Source organism: Canis lupus, chromosome 12 (assembly GCF_003254725.2).
Source record: "Canis lupus dingo isolate Sandy chromosome 12, ASM325472v2, whole genome shotgun sequence".
Taxonomy (NCBI): Eukaryota; Metazoa; Chordata; class Mammalia; order Carnivora; family Canidae; genus Canis; species Canis lupus.
The window spans coordinates 52,326,194-52,350,065 of NC_064254.1; the positions used below are offsets into that span (position 1 = coordinate 52,326,194).

The 23,872-nt window shown below is 35.0% G+C and overlaps 1 protein-coding gene across 5 annotated transcripts in view; it reads right to left on the reverse strand.

The window, feature by feature from the left end:
- Positions 1–3,738: 3,738 nt before the first annotated feature.
- Positions 3,739–23,872, reverse strand: part of EPHA7 (EPH receptor A7) — a 170,083-nt gene continuing 149,949 nt past the window's right edge. For 2 of the 5 annotated variants that reach the window (XM_035697642.2, XM_025444446.3), the window contains exons 10-17: positions 22,281–22,394; positions 21,236–21,421; positions 20,571–20,632; positions 18,630–18,839; positions 17,735–17,884; positions 10,855–11,048; positions 9,008–9,163; positions 3,739–7,287 (exon numbers count right to left, since the gene is read on the reverse strand). In XM_035697642.2, coding sequence (XP_035553535.1) covers positions 7,173–7,287; positions 9,008–9,163; positions 10,855–11,048; positions 17,735–17,884; positions 18,630–18,839; positions 20,571–20,632; positions 21,236–21,421; positions 22,281–22,394 — 1,187 coding nt within the window. In that variant the 3' untranslated portion in view covers positions 3,739–7,172. Of the gene's footprint in view, positions 7,288–9,007; positions 9,164–10,854; positions 11,049–17,734; positions 17,885–18,629; positions 18,840–20,570; positions 20,633–21,235; positions 21,422–22,280; positions 22,407–22,882; positions 23,711–23,872 lie in introns of those variants that run through there. The other 3 variants (XM_025444447.3, XM_025444445.3, XM_025444448.3) reach the window with 2 other exon arrangements.

Sequence of the window (23,872 nt, forward strand, 5' to 3'; positions counted from 1 at the left end):
CTAAGCCTGATTTTGAATTAGTCACAATCACATCTCATTTATTTTTGCAGATTACTGCTCCTTAAAAAAAAACAACAAAAACCACTTTTGTCACGCCTCTGTCTCATCAAACAAGATATTGGTAAATAGCCCTTCATTGTTTCTCTCATCAAGTCCAATTTCTTCTGCTTGATTTCAAGTTCCTCTTTAATCTTGCTCAGTTATTTACAACCAGGGATACCTCCTCCTCTCCAACAGCTGGAAGATCCTGGATTTGACGCATCCTCGTCTTGCTTGCTAATCAGCTCCTTCTGCCTCCCTTTCTTACACGGGTCCATGTGTCCGCATTCCTCTGCAGGGTCCCTTGGGCCATCCTGCTGCCCCAACCTATCACAGGAGCAGCCATCCGTGCTCGGAAATTAGTTTTCTCCCTCAGCACCCGGTTTACTACCACCTTCACTGCACCCCATTCATCCTTCAGAGCACCTGATCCTCACTACCTTTTAAGAAGAAGCCAATTTGAATTAATTTGCACTTCAAGGATTCTAAAATATTTATAGAGTGTCTACCGAGTGCCAGAAACTGCTAAATCCCCAAGGACGCAAAACAAAGATTTCCATTTGGCTTCTGCCCCTCCAAGAGTACTTGATCCAGTGGGAGAGACACACGTACAAATAGTCTGACAGAGCACAGTGGGAAAACCGCAGCACAAGCAGCCAAAAAAACAAAACAAAACAAAACAAAACAACCAAAAAAACAAAGCACAGGAAAGAGAATTCTGGCTCCTGGGGGTCAGGAAGAGAAGACTTGGAGGAAGGAACTTCTGAGATGCGTCTTGGAGAATTTTCCCCATTTAGAAAAGTTAGAGGGCAGGTGAAAATCAAGAGCCAAGATATGGAGGCAAAGGATATGTTCTAGGGCTCTGATCCAGAAATAAAAAATAATTGATTCGTATTTCAGGCACCACTGCCAGACTGTGGTCCTTCAGACTTCATTCCCACCATATCCTTATTCTGGTGGGAATTGTCAACAGCTCTCCATTGCTTCTCTCATTAAATTCAGGGTCTCCTAGCTGACTCCCTCGGCTTCCTGTCATTTATCCCTGCCTCTTATCTAAAGGGTAGCATTAGTTGGTGTTTGCTGGCTTTGTTTTGTCAGTAGATCAGAGGAGGTTTAGCTGCTCTGGGTTCTGCTGGCTCCACACCACACCTGACCTAACAGGCAGCACTTCATTTGGATGAGTGCAGTCAGTGAACCAGCAGTAAAGCCCATGCCTGAACTCCCATCCACCTGTCAGGTAGAGCTCAGCAGGTCTGCTTGTGACATCAGGTTCCTGTTTTATTCTTTGTTACATTGGGTTCTGGTGAACACACATGGAGCTTGGTGTGCAACTGGCAAAGATCTAGTGAAAACATGGAATTACAGTAATGCATGACCAGCAGATCCCCTGACCAGCAGAGCCTTGAAAACTCTTGTGCAAATGTCAGAGCTGAAGAAATGTGTGGGTGTCTTTCCTTAGGAAAGAGCACATCTTAGCCTCGTATTCTATCCAGTTTTTAATGTTAGCAGTGTCTGTACCTCTAGCAAATTGTCAAGAGGGATAGCAGGTTAAACTTAGGACTTCCTCTTTTAATTTGCCTCAGAGTCTAGCCTAGCAGTGTAGTAAGTATCTGCAAATTCGCACCACTTTTAGAAAGCATTCTTGAGTTGGGTGCCTCATTTCTATGCATTGCAAAATATTTTTAAAAGAAGCATATGACTTCTCTGAACATTCGTTCTACATATATAGTTTAATTTTCTCTTTTTGTTTTACTAGTTTGTTGTCCAGTCATTGTCTTTAATTCGTTTTGGTTACATAGAGAAAGGTGAGATGAGATTTGAACAGTATAGGTTTGTTCTCTACTAAGCCAGACCCAACATTACTTAAAATAAATGTGCCCCTGAGTATCTTTAATGAAGAACCCTAACACTCATTTCAAAATACATTGTGCATTCTTTATTTAGATATAAAATCCACAAATATATTTAATTAAAGGCTGTAGATTTCAAAAGGGAAACAAGAATAATTTCCAGCAATAGAACCTTGGGATATTCGAAATGATGATACACACTGCAGGTTGTATCTGATTGAGCTTTGTTATTTATGGAGGCTTTGAATAGATAACACCTCACTTGTTACTATCTCCAAATCATCAAATGTTGGAAATTTAGAAATCCCTACTACTGTTAGACGCAAAGAATTCCTAGTGCTATTACATACCTACAGAACACTAGAGCTACTTATTGCTACTTACCAAACTTTGTGCAATAGGTCCAATTAAATTAGATCAATTAATTAAATTTCTTTTAACCTCAAGGTCAATCAGAAGAGGTCTTTTATTGTTTAATTATAGATTTAATTACATTCAATCACTGAACTTGAAAAAAATATCCCCTTACAGCACTTAAACCTGATGAGGCTCACAGAAGCATTCCTGTTGAAATATTATATTCTCCTGCCTGTATTCTTCAAGTTGAGATGTACTAGCCAGAGGTAGAAGAGCAGGGACACAAGGGGTATTGAGGGGACACTGTCACTAAACCAAAAGGATGGCATTCCGTTAGGGCACTTTGGACCTTTGCCAGTCACCATGCACTCTTTTCTCATTCGTTGCGATTTTTTGCATTCAGGAATTTGATCACCTTTTTGTTTTACCTGTCTTCCTTTCAGCAGCTTTCTTCAAAATTGATACTGAGTTTTCACTGCAGCTAATAATGTAAAACAAAATGGTAAAGGTAGGAGTTAAAAATACTTAACAAAAGATTGTTACTGATGATCACCATGAGTTTCACATCTACTTTTTTTTGCCTAGTGATAGAACTTGTGTATCTTTAATAGCTTTATGATTTTGCAGAGAAATGGGTGCTGGTAGGAGAGCATATTTGGTACTACTTACGAATCCAGTCCTTTAAGTCATCATGTGACTGCCCCTCAGTGTTTTGAGCCATATTATTCTCACCATGTGAACTTCACAAGAACTTTGCCTGTAGAACAGTCAGGGATAGCCAAGACTTCAAGGTTCAACTTTGCATTTCAGCTTAGCCTCGCCTGAACCTCAGCATCACAACTGATCAGCAATGGTAGCACCTTATCTGGTCTTTGTCTACTCTCATTTTTGGAAGCATGTTTAGATATTTGTTAGAGTGTCTAGGCCTTAAATTGGTGATGCTGCAGAATAGGGAGCACTTAGTTCAATGCATTGCAGGGGCAAGTTGGAATGATCACTGAGTCGGTGTCAATGGCAAACGACCCAATCAGACCACCGAGCTTCACCTTTTCTGTTTGCTCTGGATCCTATGTTTGCATCCTGCAGCATCTTAAATGCAAAAACTCCCCAGGTTGCCTTTTTATATCAAGTGTCTAAAATATTTGTCCCGATTTGATGACAAAATATTTCCTTTCACACGCAAATATCCTGGTTAGGATCATGTAAGTGCAGTTTCAAAAAAAGAACAATAAAGGTTTTAACTAAAATGCTTGATAGCAGGGCTCTTTGAAGATACAGTCTTAACTTGTTATTCTGTAATAATTAAAGTGGAATTAAGTCACTGTGCAAAAGGATGAAGGGAATCAGTGGCTATTAATTTTCTTCATATTCTGATTGGTCCACTGAAATATTTCAATGAAACCTTTACTCTAGACATCTCCTTTCATGATATTGTGTAATAAAATAAATGAGTAAAGGACATAAAGGAACCCGCCAATGATTGGAGACAGGATTTTCTTTACATTGTCTAATAGACTCGTTTATTATTTTAAGCTGGTAAAAAGAGACTTATGATTCGTGTTGAAGAAAGAGTTATTTGTGCTTGATACATTGAAGACACTGTTCAAAAGCAGTTTGTCCTTATAAAAGGATGACCCCTGTAGTAATTCTTAGGCAAGGAGGGACAAATTCAACCAACAAAAAGCACATCTCGCCCCAAGTTCCCCATGATTTCTCCACATAGAGCAAAAAAATACACATCAGTAATTTATTTGAACATGCACATCAGCGAGTAGCCCAGTTCTGGCTACTCGGGAAACAAAAGGGAGAATATTAGCATTACCTAAATTAAAAAAAGAAAAGAGGTGAATTACACCATTTTAATTGTCTTAAAAACACGGATAAGAGGAGCAATTAAAATATAGTCCTAAATAGTACTAGCTAATGTAGATTACATAAGTATACAATATGATTCAACTAATAGTGCTCTGACAAGCATAAACCACCAGTTCTAGTAAACAAGGCCCAGATCAATTGCTGAGAAAATGTTAGATTCAGATGTAGTAAAAGTTACTTTTATTTCAGTACTGAATGCAAAACACAAGTCAAGTGTGAAGACAGCATTCTTAAAAAGGTGGTTCTATTAAAGCAAGGAGGCCATTTCCTTTTGCATTTTTATAATTTCTCAATTCTATTTTTGACGTTTGCTTTCTCTACCTTTCCTCCCCTGAGCACTAATTTATCAAAAAAAGACTTCAAGGTGCAAGTTGTACATTCTTATCATTATACCACTTCGTCTCTTTCTGGAAGAGAGTATTACAATCAGCATTACAACGTTAATTCTTTTTCTCTGAATATTTGTTTCACATACATGTATTTCAAAATCATAACGTTGATTGGGAAAAGAAACCTACGAACGAGAGAGTGATGTATTCATACACTTCCTATTGTGCTGTGTGTCTTTCCCATCCCTTCTCCCCTTTCCCTGTAAAGAGCTGTAAAAAATTTAAGGCAGATGAGGTATATTGCTGAAGAAAAAAGTTATTTTTGAAAAAAAACTCAAAAAAACTTTTATTCTGCCCTTCTACTCAAGAAAGACTACTCAACTATAAATCTAGTGCTAGAAAAAAGCAGGAAAGACACCGTTTGCATGTACCATACTATGTCTTCTATTTCTAGAATGGCTTTTTGTTAATTTAATTTTAATAGAAAAAATAAGCACCTTAAGCTATGAACAGGAAAAGAACTTCATTATTAGTGAGTTTAGAATCCAAACGGAATTAGGAACACTCACTCAAACTCTTTCACTCATTCTCTCAAAGGCCAATGCTACTGATTAGAATTGTAAAGTGCTGTACTTAGTATAAACACTTGTATACACTGCGGACACTGAAAAATAACCCTCAAGCACATTGTGTTATAGTTCCAAAAATATATTTACAGTCTATTACAAAGATTACAAATGGAAGTGTCTAGGTGACTGTATTATGCTAATTAAAATTATTTTACAGATTATTTTTCCTTAGGGACAAAAAACATTTTAGTGAAATTAAAATGATTTTTCTAGTCAATCAAAAAATAAATTAAAATATCAAATAACACTGTACAGTGATTTAAAAGAAAAAAAAAAGGGTGGGGAGGGGTTTGGGAAGCAATCCATTTGAGTTTTTCTATAGCCATCTTTGGTCCTAAATGTGGGAAAACACATTATGTAGCACTGAAAATACCTGTTCTTTTGTGATGCTCTGCAAGTAAAATAGAAAAATATAGTGCATTTTCAATGTATTCAGAGCCCACTACAGAGAAATGTGTGTACAAAACAAGACAGTATAAATAAAATTTACAAGTTTTACAAAGGAACATTTACAGGTTTTTGTTTCTGTTATTTGTTTGTTTGTGGATGCCCACATTATCAAACAAGACCAATTATGACCGATCCCTGGGATCTTTCTCTATTAAAATCATTATAAACAGCCCAATTCTCTTTGGAAGTACAACAGTTCAATTCTGGGGTAGTTCATGATTTTCGTAACTTTGAAAGCATTACTCACAATATGTATACATTCCTGAAATATCTATAAAGACACATTTAATTATTGCTTATGAAATTCTAACACAGTAATCAAATAATATGGTTTAATAAATAAAGCTTAAAAAAAGAAAAGCCAGATCCTTCACCTCTTCCTCATACGGTAAAAAGAGTTATTTCAGTTAATAAGTTTCTTATGTCAGCGCTCACAAATAAAAGACTTTTTAAAACCTGCAGTGGTGATCTTCTCTGCAGCCAATTTGTTTGTGAGAGGTGAAAATGTGAACTGCCCCTTTTCTCACGCTTTGGAGTTCTAATATAAAACTTCTTTCTTTTCGTGTTTGGACTGCTAACAGAATAGGATACAAAATATACGTCAACTATTTCTCCTAAATTTCCTAATGTCTCAATATTGAAAAAAAAAAACCTTGATGTGCTCGGATTAAATTTTAGATAACACTGGATAGTTCTTGCTCTCAGAGACTTGCCTTCACCAACACTCTTTAGATGAAGTGCCTCAGTTTTTTTTTTTTTTTTATAGTCACAAACCTACAATTTGAGTTTTGTTTATTCTATTAAATTCTGTCTAGTAAAATCACTCTATAAACAATCTGTTAAAAGTGCCTTTAGTACTTATGGATCATTATTGCTTTTTTTTTTTTCATTGAAAAGATAGCGTGTTGTCTGATCTTTACAAAAAAATTTCTTTTTAAAAAATACCAGAGCTCTTGGCAACTTGCATTTTCTTGACTACCTGCCAATTAGCAAACGATATCAAAACAGCACTGATTAAACAAAATAAAATGGCACAAAAAGGATACCAATGTTCTGACGGAAATAGATCTTCAATCATGCTATGTCTTTGTTTGTTTGTTTTAATTTGAGATTCTTTCAAAGGTACCCAGTGTAGTAATGTGTCATAGATTAACACTAAAAAGGTCCAAAGCTATAAACAACTTTCTAAAACAAAGTCCTTATGAAGAATAAACACAAATGGTTTTAAAAAGGAATCGTCTGAAATCACATATTTAAGGAAAATATTTCATTGATTTTAACAATAAGATCATGATTTTATTTGACAAATATATTCTTTCTTAAATTCTTTATGTACATTTTAAAAAGTCTATAAGATAAAAAGGAGGTTAGAGAGCTCAAGGTGTTTGGATGTTTTCAGGTAGTACTTTGTTTATTGTCACTGCTGTTTTCCTGGCCACCAGTGGTGGATTCTAAATTCCCTTTTTATGTATTCTGGTGGCACTTAGGAGTTCAAGTCTATAGGTGCTTCTTAGATCTTCTCTTCACTGGAGGAAGGACCCAGGACTTCAACTGTCTTCTAGCAGCATTCTTATGCATATACCGAAGGCCAGTACTGTTCTCTCATATAGTCCGTAATCTCCCTCATAAGGGAGAAATGCTTATCACACTTGGATGCCAGTTCCATGTAAATGTAGCATTTGTGCTCTCATAGTCTGAATGCTGCTCATGATTTTCTTTTGGTGGCCAACCAGTGTGATCCCTAAACTCATCACATCTCTGAAAAAGACAAATGCATTTTGTTAGTTACCCTACAAAGAATTTATTTGGTACTAAACTGTCATCAGCGCTTTAATTAAATCACCTGTTTATCATGAACAAACAGATCTTATCTCAGTGGGCTTGGGTATTATGATCCTATTCCTGCCGTGGGTCAGACTGGCAAACTGTATCAGCGTGCTCCTTTGCAAGAACCTAACTGCTCAGGCTCTCAGTTCGCAATAAGTCATTTTTAAACTGATTTGAAATTTTGTATATGGTATTGCCAATCTTAAAATTATTCTTAACTTAAGGTAAGATCAGGAAATGTTATTTGAAACATTGCATCCTTGAACCTAGGTGAAGTCTAAAATTTTAAATTGTCATCAAAAGAATGCAGTATGAATGTGAGAATCAAGAATCTTCAGGCAGCCCGGGGGGCTCAGCCTTTAGCCCAGGGTGTGATCCTGGAGACCCAGGATTGAGTCCCACATTGGGCTCCCTGCATGGAGCCTGCTTCTCCCTCTGCCTGTGTCCCTGCCTCTCTTTCTCTGTCTCTCTCTCTGTGTCTCTCATGAATAAATAAATAAAATCTTTAAAAAAGAAAAGAATCTTCGCGATCACAGAAGATTTATACTGAGTTTAATTACCGTGTGGTAATCCTGAGCAGATATTATTGGTTGCATACTCAACCCCGGTTCAGTTCAATCATTTAACTCAATTTTAGAAAAAAATTGGTTTCTATGTTTAATAGTGTAAATGTGACACCAACTAACTGTGTCTCTGTGTGTGCACTTCTACCTTTCCTAATAGCCACAGAGGTTGAGCTTAGGTGTTTGCAAGCAGCTAAAATATAGCAAGAGTATAGTACCATAATATTTCCTAGTAGTGGTCCAATAAGACTTTGAGAATCCTAGTTTTTCAGGGAAGTAGATTGCTTTGGAGAGATAAGGTATAATTATGCTAGCTCTACCCACGTGATGATCAGAAGTAAACCAAACAAGATAGCACTGCACATGCTTAAACTTTTGGAGGTGCCACTTCCTGACCCACCAGGAGAGAGCAGTTGATCGCTGGCCTTCTCAGCTGAAAAATGTGAAACCCTTTGCACAACAGAACCTAAGCTGGATAGAACCTCCATAACTGTTTCCCAGTTCACACATAGGGAATGAGAGGAACTTCATTGCCCATAAGAGTTATGTTGCAGACAAAGAAGCTGAAGTTCAGAGATAAGAAATGGATACCCTAAGACCACATAGTCAGTGATGCATTGGTATTGGGTTTGAAGCTTTGAGTTTTTAATGTCATACAAACACAGTGAAAGAAATCCTTCTTTGCGGTGGCAAAAGTTCCTTCAGTGAATAGGCATCTAAATGATACTATGGTTAAGGAAAGAGGAAGACTCACTGTGTGTTTAGAACACTGGCTATGGAGACAAATTAGCTACCCCTTACTAGTTGAGTCAGTTCAGGGAAAATATATACATTCTCTAGGCCTGAGCCTTTTGTACAAAACTAATGACTGAATAAAATTATTGCTGTGAGAGCCTAAAAATATACTGTAAATTCAGAGGTCTATTTAGCACAATGCCTGGCACATAGTAGGCACTTAATTAAAGAGATGACCTTCTCTCTGATTTTCTGGCTTACCCCTCTTTAATAATATGGCAGGTGACCTGATGTAAAAAGCTTGGAATGTACGTAATATATACTTAAATAGAGTTTTCAAAGTTTCAACTTACTCAATAGTCATCCTGGCCACTGATTCAAGGGAGTTGTAACCAGCTGCTGTGAAGTTATCTTTATATCTTTCCATCTTAATAGCTTGTAGCCATTCTCCAACTGAACAAAAGGTAGTGAAGTCAGGAGTGTTTTGATCCAAAAGAGGACTTATTGGCCTAGACACAAATGAAACAGAAAGGAAATTTTTTTTCATCAACTACTAAAGAAAGAATGTCTTGGCTCATACAAAAATGAGAGCATAAAGAATAAAATTACATATCCTAATGGGTGTTACAGTAACAGATAAACAGACAAGTTAATAAAAAGCTAAAGGTTGGGCAGCCCTGGTGGTGCAGCGGTTTGGCGCTGCCTGCAGCCTGGGGTGTGGTCCTGGGGACCCGGGATCGGGTCCCACGTCGGGCTCCCTGCATGGAGCCTGCTTCTCCCTCTGCCTGTGTCTCTGCCTCTCTCTCTCTCTCTCTGTGGCTATGAATAAATAAATAAAATCTTAAAAAAAAAAAAAGCTGAAGGTTGCCTGGTCACTACAAACTCCAAAAGTTAGTTTATTTAGATTTGACAATCACCCAGATGTGTCTTCCATATATTTTTAAAAATATTTGTAATCAGTCTACATTTATTTGTTCATCTGCTTCACCAAAAGTGACAGGGAGTAAAGGAAGGAAGCACAGTTGGCTGTGGACTACTTGTTTGGACTAAGTGGTGCCATTGAGAAGTTGTACCTTTGCTGTGCCATTGGACCCTTGTGGGTACCTTGTGAGTACCACACACCTCCACAAAGGCACAATGAGCATCAGGTTTACCTGGTAGCTGGAGCTGAATAATTTCTAGTGTTCCTCACAATGGTGCAAGCCAAGTGCAGAGAATGGATGGAGTATTTTGGACTCCTTTTATTTATTTATTTATTTATTTATTTATTTATTTATTTATTTATTTTTTAATTTATTTTTTATTGGTGTTCAATTTACTAACATACAGAATAACCCCCAGTGCCCGTCACCCATTCACTCCCACCCCCCACCCTCCTCCCCTTCCACCACCCCTAGTTCGTTTCCCAGAGTTAGCAGTCTTTACGTTCTGTCTCCCTTTCTGATATTTCCCACACATTTCCCTTACTTTTTTGCATGCTGTATTTTCTTTACTTATATTCCCTTTCACTATTATTTATATTCCCCAAATGAATGAGAACATATAATGTTTGTCCTTCTCCGACTGACTTACTTCACTCAGCATAATACCCTCCAGTTCCATCCACGTTGAAGCAAATGGTGGGTATTTGTCATTTCTAATGGCTGAGTAATATTCCATTGTATACATAAACCACATCTTCTTTATCCATTCATCTTTCGATGGACACCGAGGCTTTTAATGGGTAAGCTAAGCCTTGTTCATCACACACTGAGCTACTGTCATAAAATTTAACTTCCCAGAGTCATTTTATGAAAAGACTCAAAGTAAAGAAAATACAGCATGCAAAAAAGTAAGGCGAGAGAAATAAAGACACATGTAACAATATTACTGACTTGAAAATGTGAAATGCCACCTAATCACAAAATTCCAGTTTGGAAAGTCTTCTAAAAATGACAGCCAGTGATATCTGCCATAACTTTTAAGAAAAACAAACAAACAAACAAACAAAAGGCAATAATAATAATAGGTCTCTTTATACACTAATAAGTTAAGGTAAGCCATCTGAAAAAACAAAAACTTCATGAACACAATAAACTTCACATTGATTTATAGTTTAACACAAATGTCAACTTGCCATTGAGTTAGGACTGAGGAGATAAATGATTTAAGTGAGTATTTGAATGACCCCCCAGATTCCCTTCCCATAGGTATTTCTTACCTACTACAAGTTCCCAGGGGTGTTTTCAGACTATTTGGGTTTCGAATCATTTTGTCTAGAATTCCAACTATCTGTTCAAACTTTGGCCTTTCTGCACGTTCCTTTTGCCAACAATCCAGCATCAACTGGTGAAGACCAGCCGGACAGTCCATGGGTGCTGGTAAACGATAACCTTCTTCTATCGCTTTTATAACCTAATAGCCAAAGGGACATTAAAATTATTACTGATTGAGGTTCAATTATAATAAAATGCATTATCTAGTAGGCAAAGTAGTTCATCTAGATAAGAGTGAAGCACACTTTGAGGCTTTGTGAAAGACTTGCTTATTTTATTCCCAAACATCCATGAATGTTAAATATGTAATTACGGGGTGCATGAAGAGCATGACCCCATGACACTTCCTTGATAATTCAGCAATTAGGAGCAGTGATTATAGTCCCCCAGGGTGCAACAGATAGAAAAAAAAAAAAAACTTGTGTCATCCCAGAGATTTCGAAAAGGGAATATTCTCTGATACCATTTTACCTGGATATGGTTGTACGTGTACATATTTATCTATGAATGTCTGAATTCTTCAGGTTGTAAGAGGGCAGTCTAAGTTACCCAGAATTGACCCCCCAAAAGTTTCACTTTTTTGCAGCGTACAAATGACACTTTCAAACAAGATCTCAAAGTACGTGCATATGCTATGATAGACAATATTACCAAGAACACTATTACTTTAAATACTACAGAGCCTATAAAACTTTTGAAATGTACAGTGTTATAAACTACAATGGTATGCCAGAGCAAGTAGTAAACAGGTGGCTCAGTGAAGGTGAATGTACCAATTTCCAAGTTTAGTGACTTCACACTAGCAGAGTGAAATCAGCCCTGGGAAGGGCACAGTGCGGGTTACACCAGGAAATCAGGAAAGGTTAGAAATTAGGGCTCTCCCACTCCGAGTACTGGTTGTTGAACTTTTATGAGCACGTCACTTTCTATTTATATCTAATAACAGTCTAAGACACTGAATCAAGCTTTGAATGTTCATGAAAAGTAAGTCTCCAGAGATATTGGTACACGGCAATCAAAGAGTCTGAAAGCTACTTATTCAGACTTGAGTCTTTTTATTTATATGGAAAGCAAAAATAGATCTTAAAAATCAGAAATTGTTATAAATCTGAGCAGCACAGCAAAATAATTAAGAAGGTAAGCAACACAAATAAGGACTCGTAAAACATTTATGTAATATCAAGGGGGGTTAACAAATCCTTTTTGATACTGACTGACAAATAGCAGTAGAAATGAAAAAAAAAAGGTGACTCTAGAAAGAAACAGAGGTAATCTTGAGTTTCTCAAGAAAATAAAGGCAAATGTAGGCAGACTAAAAGCTGGCTTTAAGAAATGTTGATTAGCTTAATATTTGTAGGGAAACATCTCCCTAAGTGGCTTGTTGACATTCAAGAATAGCATATTAAAATGTAAAAGATTGCAGAACGGGATGAATAAAGTAGCTGGATCAACAATTTTTACAGGAAATTCTTTGTACGAGAAAAGTCAAAAAAGTATACTTTAAGAAAAATCTATGTTTGTATGCAAATTGATACAATTTAAAAGATAAATAAATCAGTTATAGTAATTTTTGAAAAGTATTGTATGATAAAATCCTCAGGTGAAATTCTCCCCTGATTCAGTTTGTATGTCCTCACATCAGTTTACTTGTACTTTGGAAAGCTGGGTTAAGTTATTTAAATAGTGGCTTAAGTTGTGAATAAGCAAAGTTAACGATTTCTAAAAATTTACATATTGAAAATGACCAAATAATAAACAATTGAGAACCATTATTAATGGGAAAGGAGGGGCTTTCCTTATATTTGTGGTTGCTTGTATTTGAACATAAGCAGTCTCCTTCTGATTTGACAGGACTCCATTCCCATGCTCATAACATTAGTGCAGTCATTATTTTGAACCACCTTCTAATCTATGTCCCTGCTTGTAGTTTGTCTTCAGATGTCCAGAAAGGAACAATGCACGTAGAGCGATCTTTCCTTTTTCCTTGCCCTGTAAATAATCTTTAAGGACGGGACTCTAGGAGTGCCTGGATGGCTCAGTCGATGGAGCATTTGAGCCCCAACAAGGGAGCATTGGGTAGCAATTATTTAAAAATAAAATAAAATGTAAATCTAAACCTTATCATGATTCTCCTGACATTAATACTCTTCAGCAGCTCTCCAAGCCTTCATAAAAATATTTAGAATTCACCATTGAACACAATATATTCTTAAGTCTTTGTCCCAATGAACATAGTACCAGTAAGTGATTCTCACAGGGTTGAGTTAATGAACCCCCTGGAGTTAGTCCTGTTGCATTATAGGAATTTCATGATTCCTATTACTACAGCAGGAAACATTTATCTCAGCACCAAATGAAACTTCTGGCTTTCAAAGATTCAGTGGTTTACACATTTTTAAAGGAACAGCAGCTGAGGATGGCATTTAAAAAAAGAGATGCTTTGGATGGGAAATGGACTTAAGAACTCTAAATTTCCCATTAGCAATCATGCACCTACCTCTAGGAGCACTAGAGATAATTGCCTGGAACCTTCATCTTCTCTAGGACACAGGTTGGCATAATCCAAGATATACATACCCTTGTAGGGTAAACCTGCTAATGGGTGACGATGAAGGCACAAACTGAATCTAGAGGTTCTGCAGTTTTTGTTTGGTTAGCTGCATTTCATTGCAATTGGGAAAATACAAAGCACTTTCTGCAAATAGTTATACATTCTTGGAAACAACAAGGCACACAGGTAAAGTGGTTGTACCTACGCTTCTTAGAGCATTATGTAATTACTTACAGAATTCATTTAAAACATTTTTTTGTGAAATAACCAGAAACCCCTTGGACAGGGGTTTGCCTATCCAGGTCTGGCCTTAATCTTCTAACAAAAGTCAAAGAAAAAAGAAAAATGTTAAGCAATTTCCAATTCTAGATAGGTCCCAGATTAATAGGAAGTGACTTTTGGTAAATGACATTTATAAAGGGAGCACTTCTTTGGTATATATTGTAAAGAAAAACTTAGACATAAAAACAAAAGTTGCTTGCTGCAAAGTGTTTCAGTATTATTATAGTATGATCTTTGTAATTAAGAGAAAAATGAATACAGAAAGACTCCATGATAATGGGCCTGTAATAACTCAAAATGTGATCTAATGAGACTGACTTTGTTTTTTGTTCATGCTCATTTCCATTCCATTAACCTTACAATAATATATGACCCACATTTTATGCAATTAAATATTTTGGACCCCACATACAGGATGATAGCAAGTTTTGCCAAAAAAATCACAATTTTCTTTCTACCATAATATAAAAAATTCAGTCATAAACCAGTGGCGAATTTTAAAAGGAAAGCTGAAGTGCTCACAATTTATTTTTATTTAAATTTAATTTGCTAACATATAGAGGGCTCACAATTCAACTGAGTACATTTAGCTAAAGTGTATTATATTTTTGAAGTTCTTAAAATGTTTTTAGTGAACCACTTTAAACATTTATCTTTATGTCCCATATCTTATGGAACTTTAGCTGTTCTTATCATCCTTCTATCTACTAGTGGAACTAACAAGCTATTGGTCTAGCTTAAAGTGAGAAGAAATGACTTTATTGAATATATGAACAGAAAAAAAATAATCTATATAAAGAATTTCAAAATCAAAATTACCCTCAAAGAATTGAGGGTAAAAGTCTTATTTGAAATATTTAAGACACGGATTTAACTAAAATATAGTTACTAAGAATGCCAAATAAGACCATTTTCAATTTCTGTAATATTTATTATGTTTGACTGAATTTACATACATACAGATTTTTCTTTGAAAGGCCATTACAGAAAAGGCTAAACATCTGCAGATTTTTAATGAAAATTAGAAATTTATTTGGGAAGCTCACTGTCAATTTTATTAGCAAATAACTAAATTTTAACTGCTTCTGTTGCAGTAAAAATTCAAGAAAGTTGTAAGTATGTGAAAATACGGTAAGAATCTGTTCAAGTGTTAATCAAGTGATAACCTGTTTGGATGTGGGTATCATCAGAACACGCATACTATCTTTTCCTGAGTTTTTCTTGCTCACTGCCCTGCCTAGCATGCAAATAAAACCTTCTGGAAACTATCTACCTCACTGACTTCTAAAATACCCCTTGTCTGTTCAGAGTGATCACAGAAACCTCCCTTTACTCAGCCTGGAATTTTGTGGACTTGCTTACAAACATAACCATCAATTTACAGTTTGTTTCTCACGGTGTCTTATGAAAAGTCTTAAGATCCAAGGCATTTGAAATTTGAAGGCTTTCTAAAATTCCTGACAAATTCCTAGCTACTAAATTTGAACAATTTAATTAATTCACTTAATAGATCAACCCTGGCTAATTAAAAATAATAATAATATCTAGTTAGATCTGTTGAAAGCAAACTTCCCCAAAAATACAATCTATTCACACATACACAGGATTTCCATATGCATCGAAGGGCTGTCATATCTCTTAAATTTCTCCAGGGAATACTACTCCTACCAGAAACTTCTAGTAAAAAAAACAAACAAACAAACAAAAAAAAAAACAAACAAACAACAAAAGAAAACTTTTATCTAGGTAATTTTTTGCCAGAATGAAATTATTTTGAATTATCCATTTTTCACCATTTGCATTTTGAAACTTAAACATGTAATTGCTCAAATAGCACTTTAACAACGTAAGTATAAACTAATGAATATTATTCTATAAGAGGAATATTAATATAAATTTCAGTATAAAAACTGAACTGTGTAGGTAATCTCTTACTATTAATATGTACTTGTGTCTGAATTTTTAAATCAGACTTTCAAAATCACAAAAAAGAAGAAAGATCGTGCTAAGCATTCTAGGTCAGAAGTCAGTGTTATTGAAGACATAATTTCATTTGATCAGCAAAAATATTTATCAATTCATGATATAATAATTATAGATTTTTGACATTTCATTTTCAGGAAAAACAAAAGAACATTTAAGGACTTCTAAAAATTAGAATTGAAGATTTTTTTTCTTATAACCATTTCTATTATCTGATTTTTGGAAGTTAAGTGAACTTTGAATTTAAGTCATTTTATATTCCTGTCATTCCCTTTATGTTTGAATCTGGTACAGAAGGAAGGTGTCAAAAGAAATGAAACTCCACTGAGTGTCTAGGGAATGTAAATATTTCTCTTTCTCTGCCCCAAGGATTTGTTTGCCCACATTTTGACAGTCCATGAAATCTTTGACACTGAGTCCTGTCAAATATTAACAACTTTGCCTCTGCCAAACGGACTCATCATTTAGACTTTATCTTTGAAAAGCAAAAACCAAAACCAAAAAAAAAAAAAAAGTTTCATGTCATCTCTCACTTCAAAACACCAAAACATTTAGATGACTTAAAAAGCTCCACCTCTTCAGGCTGTGAACTTCTCAGCCAATTCAGAAATTTGTGGGAAAGTGTCCTGAAAATAACCTTACCAACAAACAATCTGATTTTAGTTGTCAAAAAATAACTGTCTACAAGTTTCAGGAATTTGATATGGTAAATTCTAATAAACGAAACAAAACCCAAATATGGATTTGATATAACAATGCTTATGACTTCTTTTTGAATAAAATAAGTCATTTTTAACCTTACTCACCTTCTTTTGCTGTGCATGTTTATAATACTTCCAGAATTCACTATTCCACTTTGCTGGTCACATCCTTCTTTTAAATGGCAATATAGACTTTCCTCAAGCACCACTTGTGTCTTTACTCGTAAGGAACATGCATTTGTACCATTTCCAAACTCCTTCATAAAACCTTTGATCAATTTGTCCCAACTTAATCAGCATATCAAATCACTACCAATGTGTACATCTCTGTTGTAGGACAGGGAGTCTATTTGGCTGGTCTCCACACACTTTACTAAGTTTTTGCTCCTGGACTGTTGAATATGCCCCCTTGGAAAATCCTCTCATTAGCTATGACCAAAGTCATCTCCAGATTTCTAGTTCAAATCTAGGGTACTTTCCTAGATTTTAAACTTGCTCTACTTTTATCTAAATTTCACTCCTATTTTCAGTAAGTTGAACTATATGAATCTGCCAGTATTTGAAAGTTATTGACCTATACAAATGCTGATTTCATAAGATTCAACCTATGAGAAGCAAATATTCGCTTGCATTTATGCTATATGGTTTTATAAGTGGTCTCTTGCTATGATGTATGACCCTAAGAACTGCCATCACCTTCTTTTCTCAAGGGATAACAATATGTTTTATGCCTTAGTATGTATCAAGATACATATTTAATAAGCACCGAATTTTTAGGAATTTCCAAAAGTACTCCCATGTGATTGCATTCTAAAATAACACAGGAAATACTTACCAATGTTGATCATAATCTCTAGTTTGTCTCATGAAATTAAAATTTAATCAAATCAACCAACAATAGATGGTTTAAACTAGTTTTCTAAGAACATTAAAAGAAAAAGAAAGATAAGCTTCGAAGACAAAACACAGGCCTCCTTCCCCTCCTCTCTGCAAATGATCTTACTCGTGTGACTTTTCCTCTAGAGCTGTGCAAGTACAGTATCATTATCTTTATTAGGAGGACATATCCTTTGCACGCTTCTATTATATCAAGAAGATTAAAAAAAAAAAGAAAGAGAAAGCAAGTCTTCAAAATGAAATTAACTGAACCACTAATTTACAGTAATTTTTGTGGGAATAACTGAAAACTCAGCAATCATATTTTAAAAATTCTATATGTTTCTTTTTTATGAGCCGTTACCTACATGTTCCAATAACAATGGGTATCAATGTATGAAATCCTTTTTGTTTAAATAATGTAACACCTACATCTTGATTTGACATGTCCCAATAAGGTCTTTCTCCATAAGACATAACTTCCCACATGACTATTCCATAGCTCCATACGTCACTGGCTGATGTGAATTTCCGGTATTGGATGGCTTCAGGTGCTGTCCACCTTACTGGAATTTTTCCGCCCTGTTATAAAAAGATATTGAAATTTTAAATATGCATAATAACTTATAAATCATTTATAGCAAAACTATATAGCTACAGTTAAACATTTGTATATTGGTTAGCAATTCAGCAGTATTGCATCTATCCATCTTAAATCTCTCAAGTGTATTTAAACTTACTAATCTGGTTTTAAAATATCACCACAAGTTTTCATTTTAAAGGCAACTCAATTAATTAATTAATTAATTAATTAATTTTAAGGCAACTCAATTTAATGGACCCTTTGGTGGTCTTAGGGCAAGAGTCTAGTGGAAAGACAATGACAAATCAGGCAGCATAATTATGAAAATGGAATGAAATATGGGGAATTTAAATCCTCACATATTTTCCTTTTTATAATCTCACAAAAGTTATAAGAATTAGCATAGTTCATATTCTTTGAAAATATTTACTGGAAATGGGACTATATTTCTCTCCTGCAATTATGAGAGCTAGCAACTAGATGATATTGCGTAACTGTATATTATATATTGGAACACTTTGATACAGGACAAACATGTTGCTACTCTTATCACACTTCTTCTCTTAGTCTATACATAGAGTGAAAAGCAACAATGATTCTTCCAAAAGGAAAAAAAAAACAGCAACTACAAAAAGCTGAGATCAATTGGTCTCTTTTCTCCTGTTTAGTTTCATGTTAAGTCCTGCCTTCTTGGTAGGAAAATCTTAGGAAGATGAAGAGGTGCAGTAAGAGACTTTTTCTTACAGTTGTTGTATAGACAGCTTCTGGATCGTCCTCTATAACCCGGGACAGGCCGAAATCTGACACTTTACAAACAAGATTGCTGTTGACAAGAATATTGCGAGCTGCAAGGTCCCTGTGAACGTATCCCATATCAGCCAAATATCTCATTCCAGCAGCAATTCCTCTCAGCATTCCTACTAACTGAATGACGGTAAATTGCCCATCGTGTTTCTACAGGAAGACAAGAATAAAAGTCCTTTACTGTACTTTCAAAGGGAAAAAAAATGCAGTGAAAACTGTCTGCATGCTAGTCATTTACTATAGTATAATAGGAATTATTAACTAATTTTCTATATAATACAGACTTTTTTTTTATTGGAGTTCAATTTGCCAACATATAGCATAACACCCAGTGCTCATCCCACCAAGTGCCTCCCTCAGTAATACAGACATTTGTAAAAAAAAAAAAAAAAAAAAAAAACAAAAACAAAACAGCTGCTGATTCTACTGACCTTCAGAGAATACAAAATAGAGTTTTGGTAATTGTTTAGTTATTTAGATTGATGCCATTTGTATTGATTAAAAATAGCATCAGGTTAGTCAGATCCAACAGTATACAAAGATTTTTGAGGCAAAGATATGGAATGGAATATCTGAAAATTTTATCCCTGACTAGTCAGGGATAATTTTTTTTTTTTGCTAAAAAATTATGTAAACAATCCAGAAATATATAAATGGAAAGGAGAAAGTATTTGATTAAAAATGAAGAGACACTAGGAAGTATAAAATGCTTATCCTAGCTGACTTTGTTTTCATTTTATATTTTTTGTTGTTTTGCTGTTGGTGAGAATATTACTTGTAACAAAGATTCTCTAAAACAGATGCACTAGCAAGTGGGATTGAGAGCTCTTTGCAACAAACGGGCCACCATTTATTTTTTTTTTTAAAGATTTTATTTATTTATTCATGAGACACACACACACAGTGAGGCAGAGACACAGGCAGAGGGAGAAGCAGGCTCCATGCAGGGAGCCTGATGCAGGATCCTTGGACTGCAGGATCATGCCCTGGGCCAAAGGCAGGCACTAAACGGCTGAGCCACCCAGGCATCCCCCACCATCTATTTCTAAGCTGTTTTTAACTCATAGATTTCTCCTGAACTTACAATTGGATTTTAAATATGATGCATGACAATACTGGTTTGAGTTAATAAACTTGCTGGGTGATGCTTTATTCCAAAGAATTGATAATTATGTATACCATAAAGATGAGAAAAAAAAAAGTTTCTCTAAATCTTCTGATTGCTTATAAATTTAAGTTGAATGTATCATTCCAAATTACATATGATAAAACTGGAAGTCCTCTTATTCCTCAGACTATTTTCTCCTTGCCATTTGAAAAAAATGTTAACGTGTTTATATATGTAGGAGAAAAGTCTCAGAGCAAAACTGTGTATGTTTGTATATTTAGAATTTACTACAAAAATAACTACATATTATTAATTTTCAAAATGTTAGTGATTCTGCCCTTTACACTCATTGTTCACATTGCAATATGATAGAAATGGTCCCATAGAGCAGAATTGGGATCATCATGCCAGTATTGGATGGTGATCTCAATTTTTAGTCTTCTCTGTACTACTTCTTTGTCCCGAAAAAGTACAATGTTACTCTACAATATATATTCAAAGTAAAGGGCTTCAGGTGGGTATCCTCTGTACTTGAGGGAACATATTAATGAAAACTATTGTTTAAACTACAATGTATCACTTATGTGCTCAAAAAGATTCTAGTTCAATCCAGACTAGGAAACTGATTTTTAACCTATTTTGCTTTTTTAAAAGCAATTTTCTGATCAGTTAAAGTTTATAATGTTTACATTTTATACTATAAAAAAAATCAAACAACTATAGCGGTAGTATGGATTGTATATTTAGAATGAGAAGACGGTTTTGTTACTTACCCTGAGAAATGCATCAAGGGCTCCATTTTCCATGAATTCTATTACTATCATGACTGGTTTCCCTAAAATTAAAAGAAATGCACACACACATATATATATATATATGTATACATAAGGAAAAAAGCATTGCTTGAGGAACCATAACCTAGACTTCAGGCATATTCCCATTATCACCCTGGATAAAATACATGGTACTCTTCTGAGAGGCTGAATGGGTGAGCTGTGAGTGTTTCTAATGTCCACAGTGCTGCTGCTAAACTCAGCGTCATTTACTGTCTGTTTGGAAGATGCTTATGATTCACAAAATTAAACAACAAAGTCAGTGTGCTCTTCTGATGCCTGCTCTATGAATGAAACTCAAGAGAAAATGACACTTGATATAAAGTGTAAAGACTAAAGTGTATCACTTTTATGGATGTTGAAGCTGAATGAAAATATCAGTCACTCCATCTGTCTATCAGATTTATTCTTTGACTCTCATCCTGTCTTCATTTATACTGATTTTTTTCAGAGGTAGTAACATAAAAGAAGAAGTTAGTCTGTTATATACCAAGAAAAACATTCATTTAGAATATGCAATATGTTCATAACTTGGCTTTTTAACTAGGCACAAAATAACACTAATTTCTGACAGTCCACTTGATAAATGAAAGATCAATATCTACCTCTTGTAACCACCCCTTCCAAATGGACAACATTCGGGTGGTCAAACTGCCCCATGATGCTGGCTTCACATAAAAAGTCTCTCCTTTGTTTTTCTGTGTAACCAACTTTGAGGGTTTTTATGGCTACTGCAACATCTCTTTTCCCTGGAAGTTTCAAACGACCACTGCAGACTTCTCCAAATTCTCCTGAAGTAATAGAACAGGCAGGTGTATTTTAATCTCAAAAATATTTCTTCTCTCGAAGTCAATGCATAATTCTAGAAACAGTTTTAAGGTTTACTAGACTATTTGTTAAACTACTATTTTTCAACTGGATTAGCACAAAGTTTTTATGAAAAAAATTTAGATTTGAAATACAGTATATAATGTACATTGGTGACAAAAGCATAAGGTCACATTTGCAAATTCTGAACATGGCTATTGCTTTTACTGTTTGAGAAGGGAATATTTTTTAAAGATTTAAAAGTCTGGAATTCGTGTGTACCATTACTGCTAAATTTAATGGAGTTGGATCCAACATGGATAATTACTATGAAAATATGTTGTATACATAGGAAATAACATTCCTTGTAAATACGTCACATATATTAATTTTCTGCATGGAATTAAATGGCTGATACCTACAAATACATGAAAAAAAGATAAAATTAAAGCCTGGCAAGAAGACGGTAAATCAAGTAAGAGGAAATGTATATTCCAGCAAAATCCAGCAATATTAAGAAATTTAATATTAATTAAAATAAAATACTAAGTCATTTCCTAAACAACGTTCCAGAACTATTATGAAGTAGCTTCCAGTAGAATGATATGTTAAAAATCCAACAGAAGACAAAAGATACACAGATTCTCTGTGCCACATGCTTCTTTTTCACTTTTTTTTTTTCCTTGAGCTCTCATAAACAAGTACAGCCTCATTGCTTCCAACAGTTCAGGTAAATGCAAAAGTTCTATACTTGAGGTATAATTATTTGCCTGTCATTATGATGTATGACTTTCGATCCTGGCTAAATGGAACAGCTGAACAAGGAAGCTACAACAGCCTTACCTGCACCAATCACACGCTCAATTTTAATACAGGAGGCATCTAGCTCCTTGGCGAATTGATGGACAGCTCTATTTGGGTCCTCATAGGTTTCAGGGTCAATGTAGGTTTTGGTGCCTGGAAATTTAACTGTAATGATGTAAGAAAGCATGACTGTGATGAAGCAAAGCACTTATTGTGCAGTCAGCCCAGGAATTTCATTATGCAGAGTGCTCCTTGGAACAGTGAACTTGCTTCCACATCACCTGATTCACAGCAGTTTCAACAGACTACTTCAGTCTGTTGGCGTATAGGTATTATCTGCAAGCTTCTATAGGTAACATAGGATCCAGCTCATAGGTTACTAACTGAATTGCTTTTCCAGTAAATCAACAAAAGACATCACCAAAATTCTCTGACATGACTCTTATCAGAGTGGAGGTTTAATTAAATTCACTGCTATCATGGCATAGTTCAAGCCATATTGAGGTTTGTAATGGACTTGGAAACACATTTGTAAATCTATCAGTCAGTCAATCAATCAAATTAATACACTGGGAAAAGAAGACATTTCATTTACAGGTAGCCTACTACACTGACAGCAATATTAAAAACATTTAGACATCTTACTTATTCTTTTGATTTATTTTCTTAAAGACCAACCACCGTTGACATATACATAAAATTAGTACAAGATGTGAGGGACTGCTATCACAGAATCAGAGAGAAATCTACTAAAGACACAGTTTCATCTTCACCTTGAAGGGCAGTAGAGGCCAGATACAAAATGCAGAGTAAAGTTAGAAAATTTACAATATTCCTGGGATCTGCTAACCATGTATGACAGCAATTTGAAAAGGAATGGTTTATATGAACTTTCAATTATAAGGCTCTGGAAAGAGGTAGCCAATATGCCTCAGAAAAGGTAGTCAAAATTCAAACAACATAGAATCATCTTAAAAGTTAAAATTCGTCTTAAAATGCACCCAGAAGCATGCAGGTAACAGATAATGCTATGTCAACTTTAAATCAAATTTAATTACAATAATGTATTCCAAATCTAATCATTTGGTTAAAGACAAAGATAAGATAGATAGGCATATATTTGGTTATATTAATGCAATAAAAAGAATTACACTATATCCTCAAAAAAACTTTATTGTTTTTAACAAAGCCACTGAACAATCTTTTCATTAAATCTTACTATTTTGAGAACAATATATTTCTTTATGTATTACACTGCAGCCTAACTGTGCTTATGTCATTACATTAACTTAAAATTATATTTTAAAAATAAACACATAACAAACAAAAAGAAGCAGAATGTCTAAAGAAAATGGGATTTAAAAATCTTGATTTATTCTGTTGTAGTTGATTGTTTATCCAAAATTGATTGTCTTAAACAATTATTGTTGCAGTTTATAAAACTGACAGATGCTCATTTGTTACTAAAGCTGAACATGAAAAAAAAAACACAAGAAGAAAAGAGAGAGGGGATAGAAAGAGAAAAGATAGAAGAAGGAGTACAGGGAAGAGGGGGAAAGAGAAAAAGAGAGAAGGGAAGAAAACAATAGGTTAACCTCCTAGATTGGCAGGCAGATGGAGAATGAGCCATC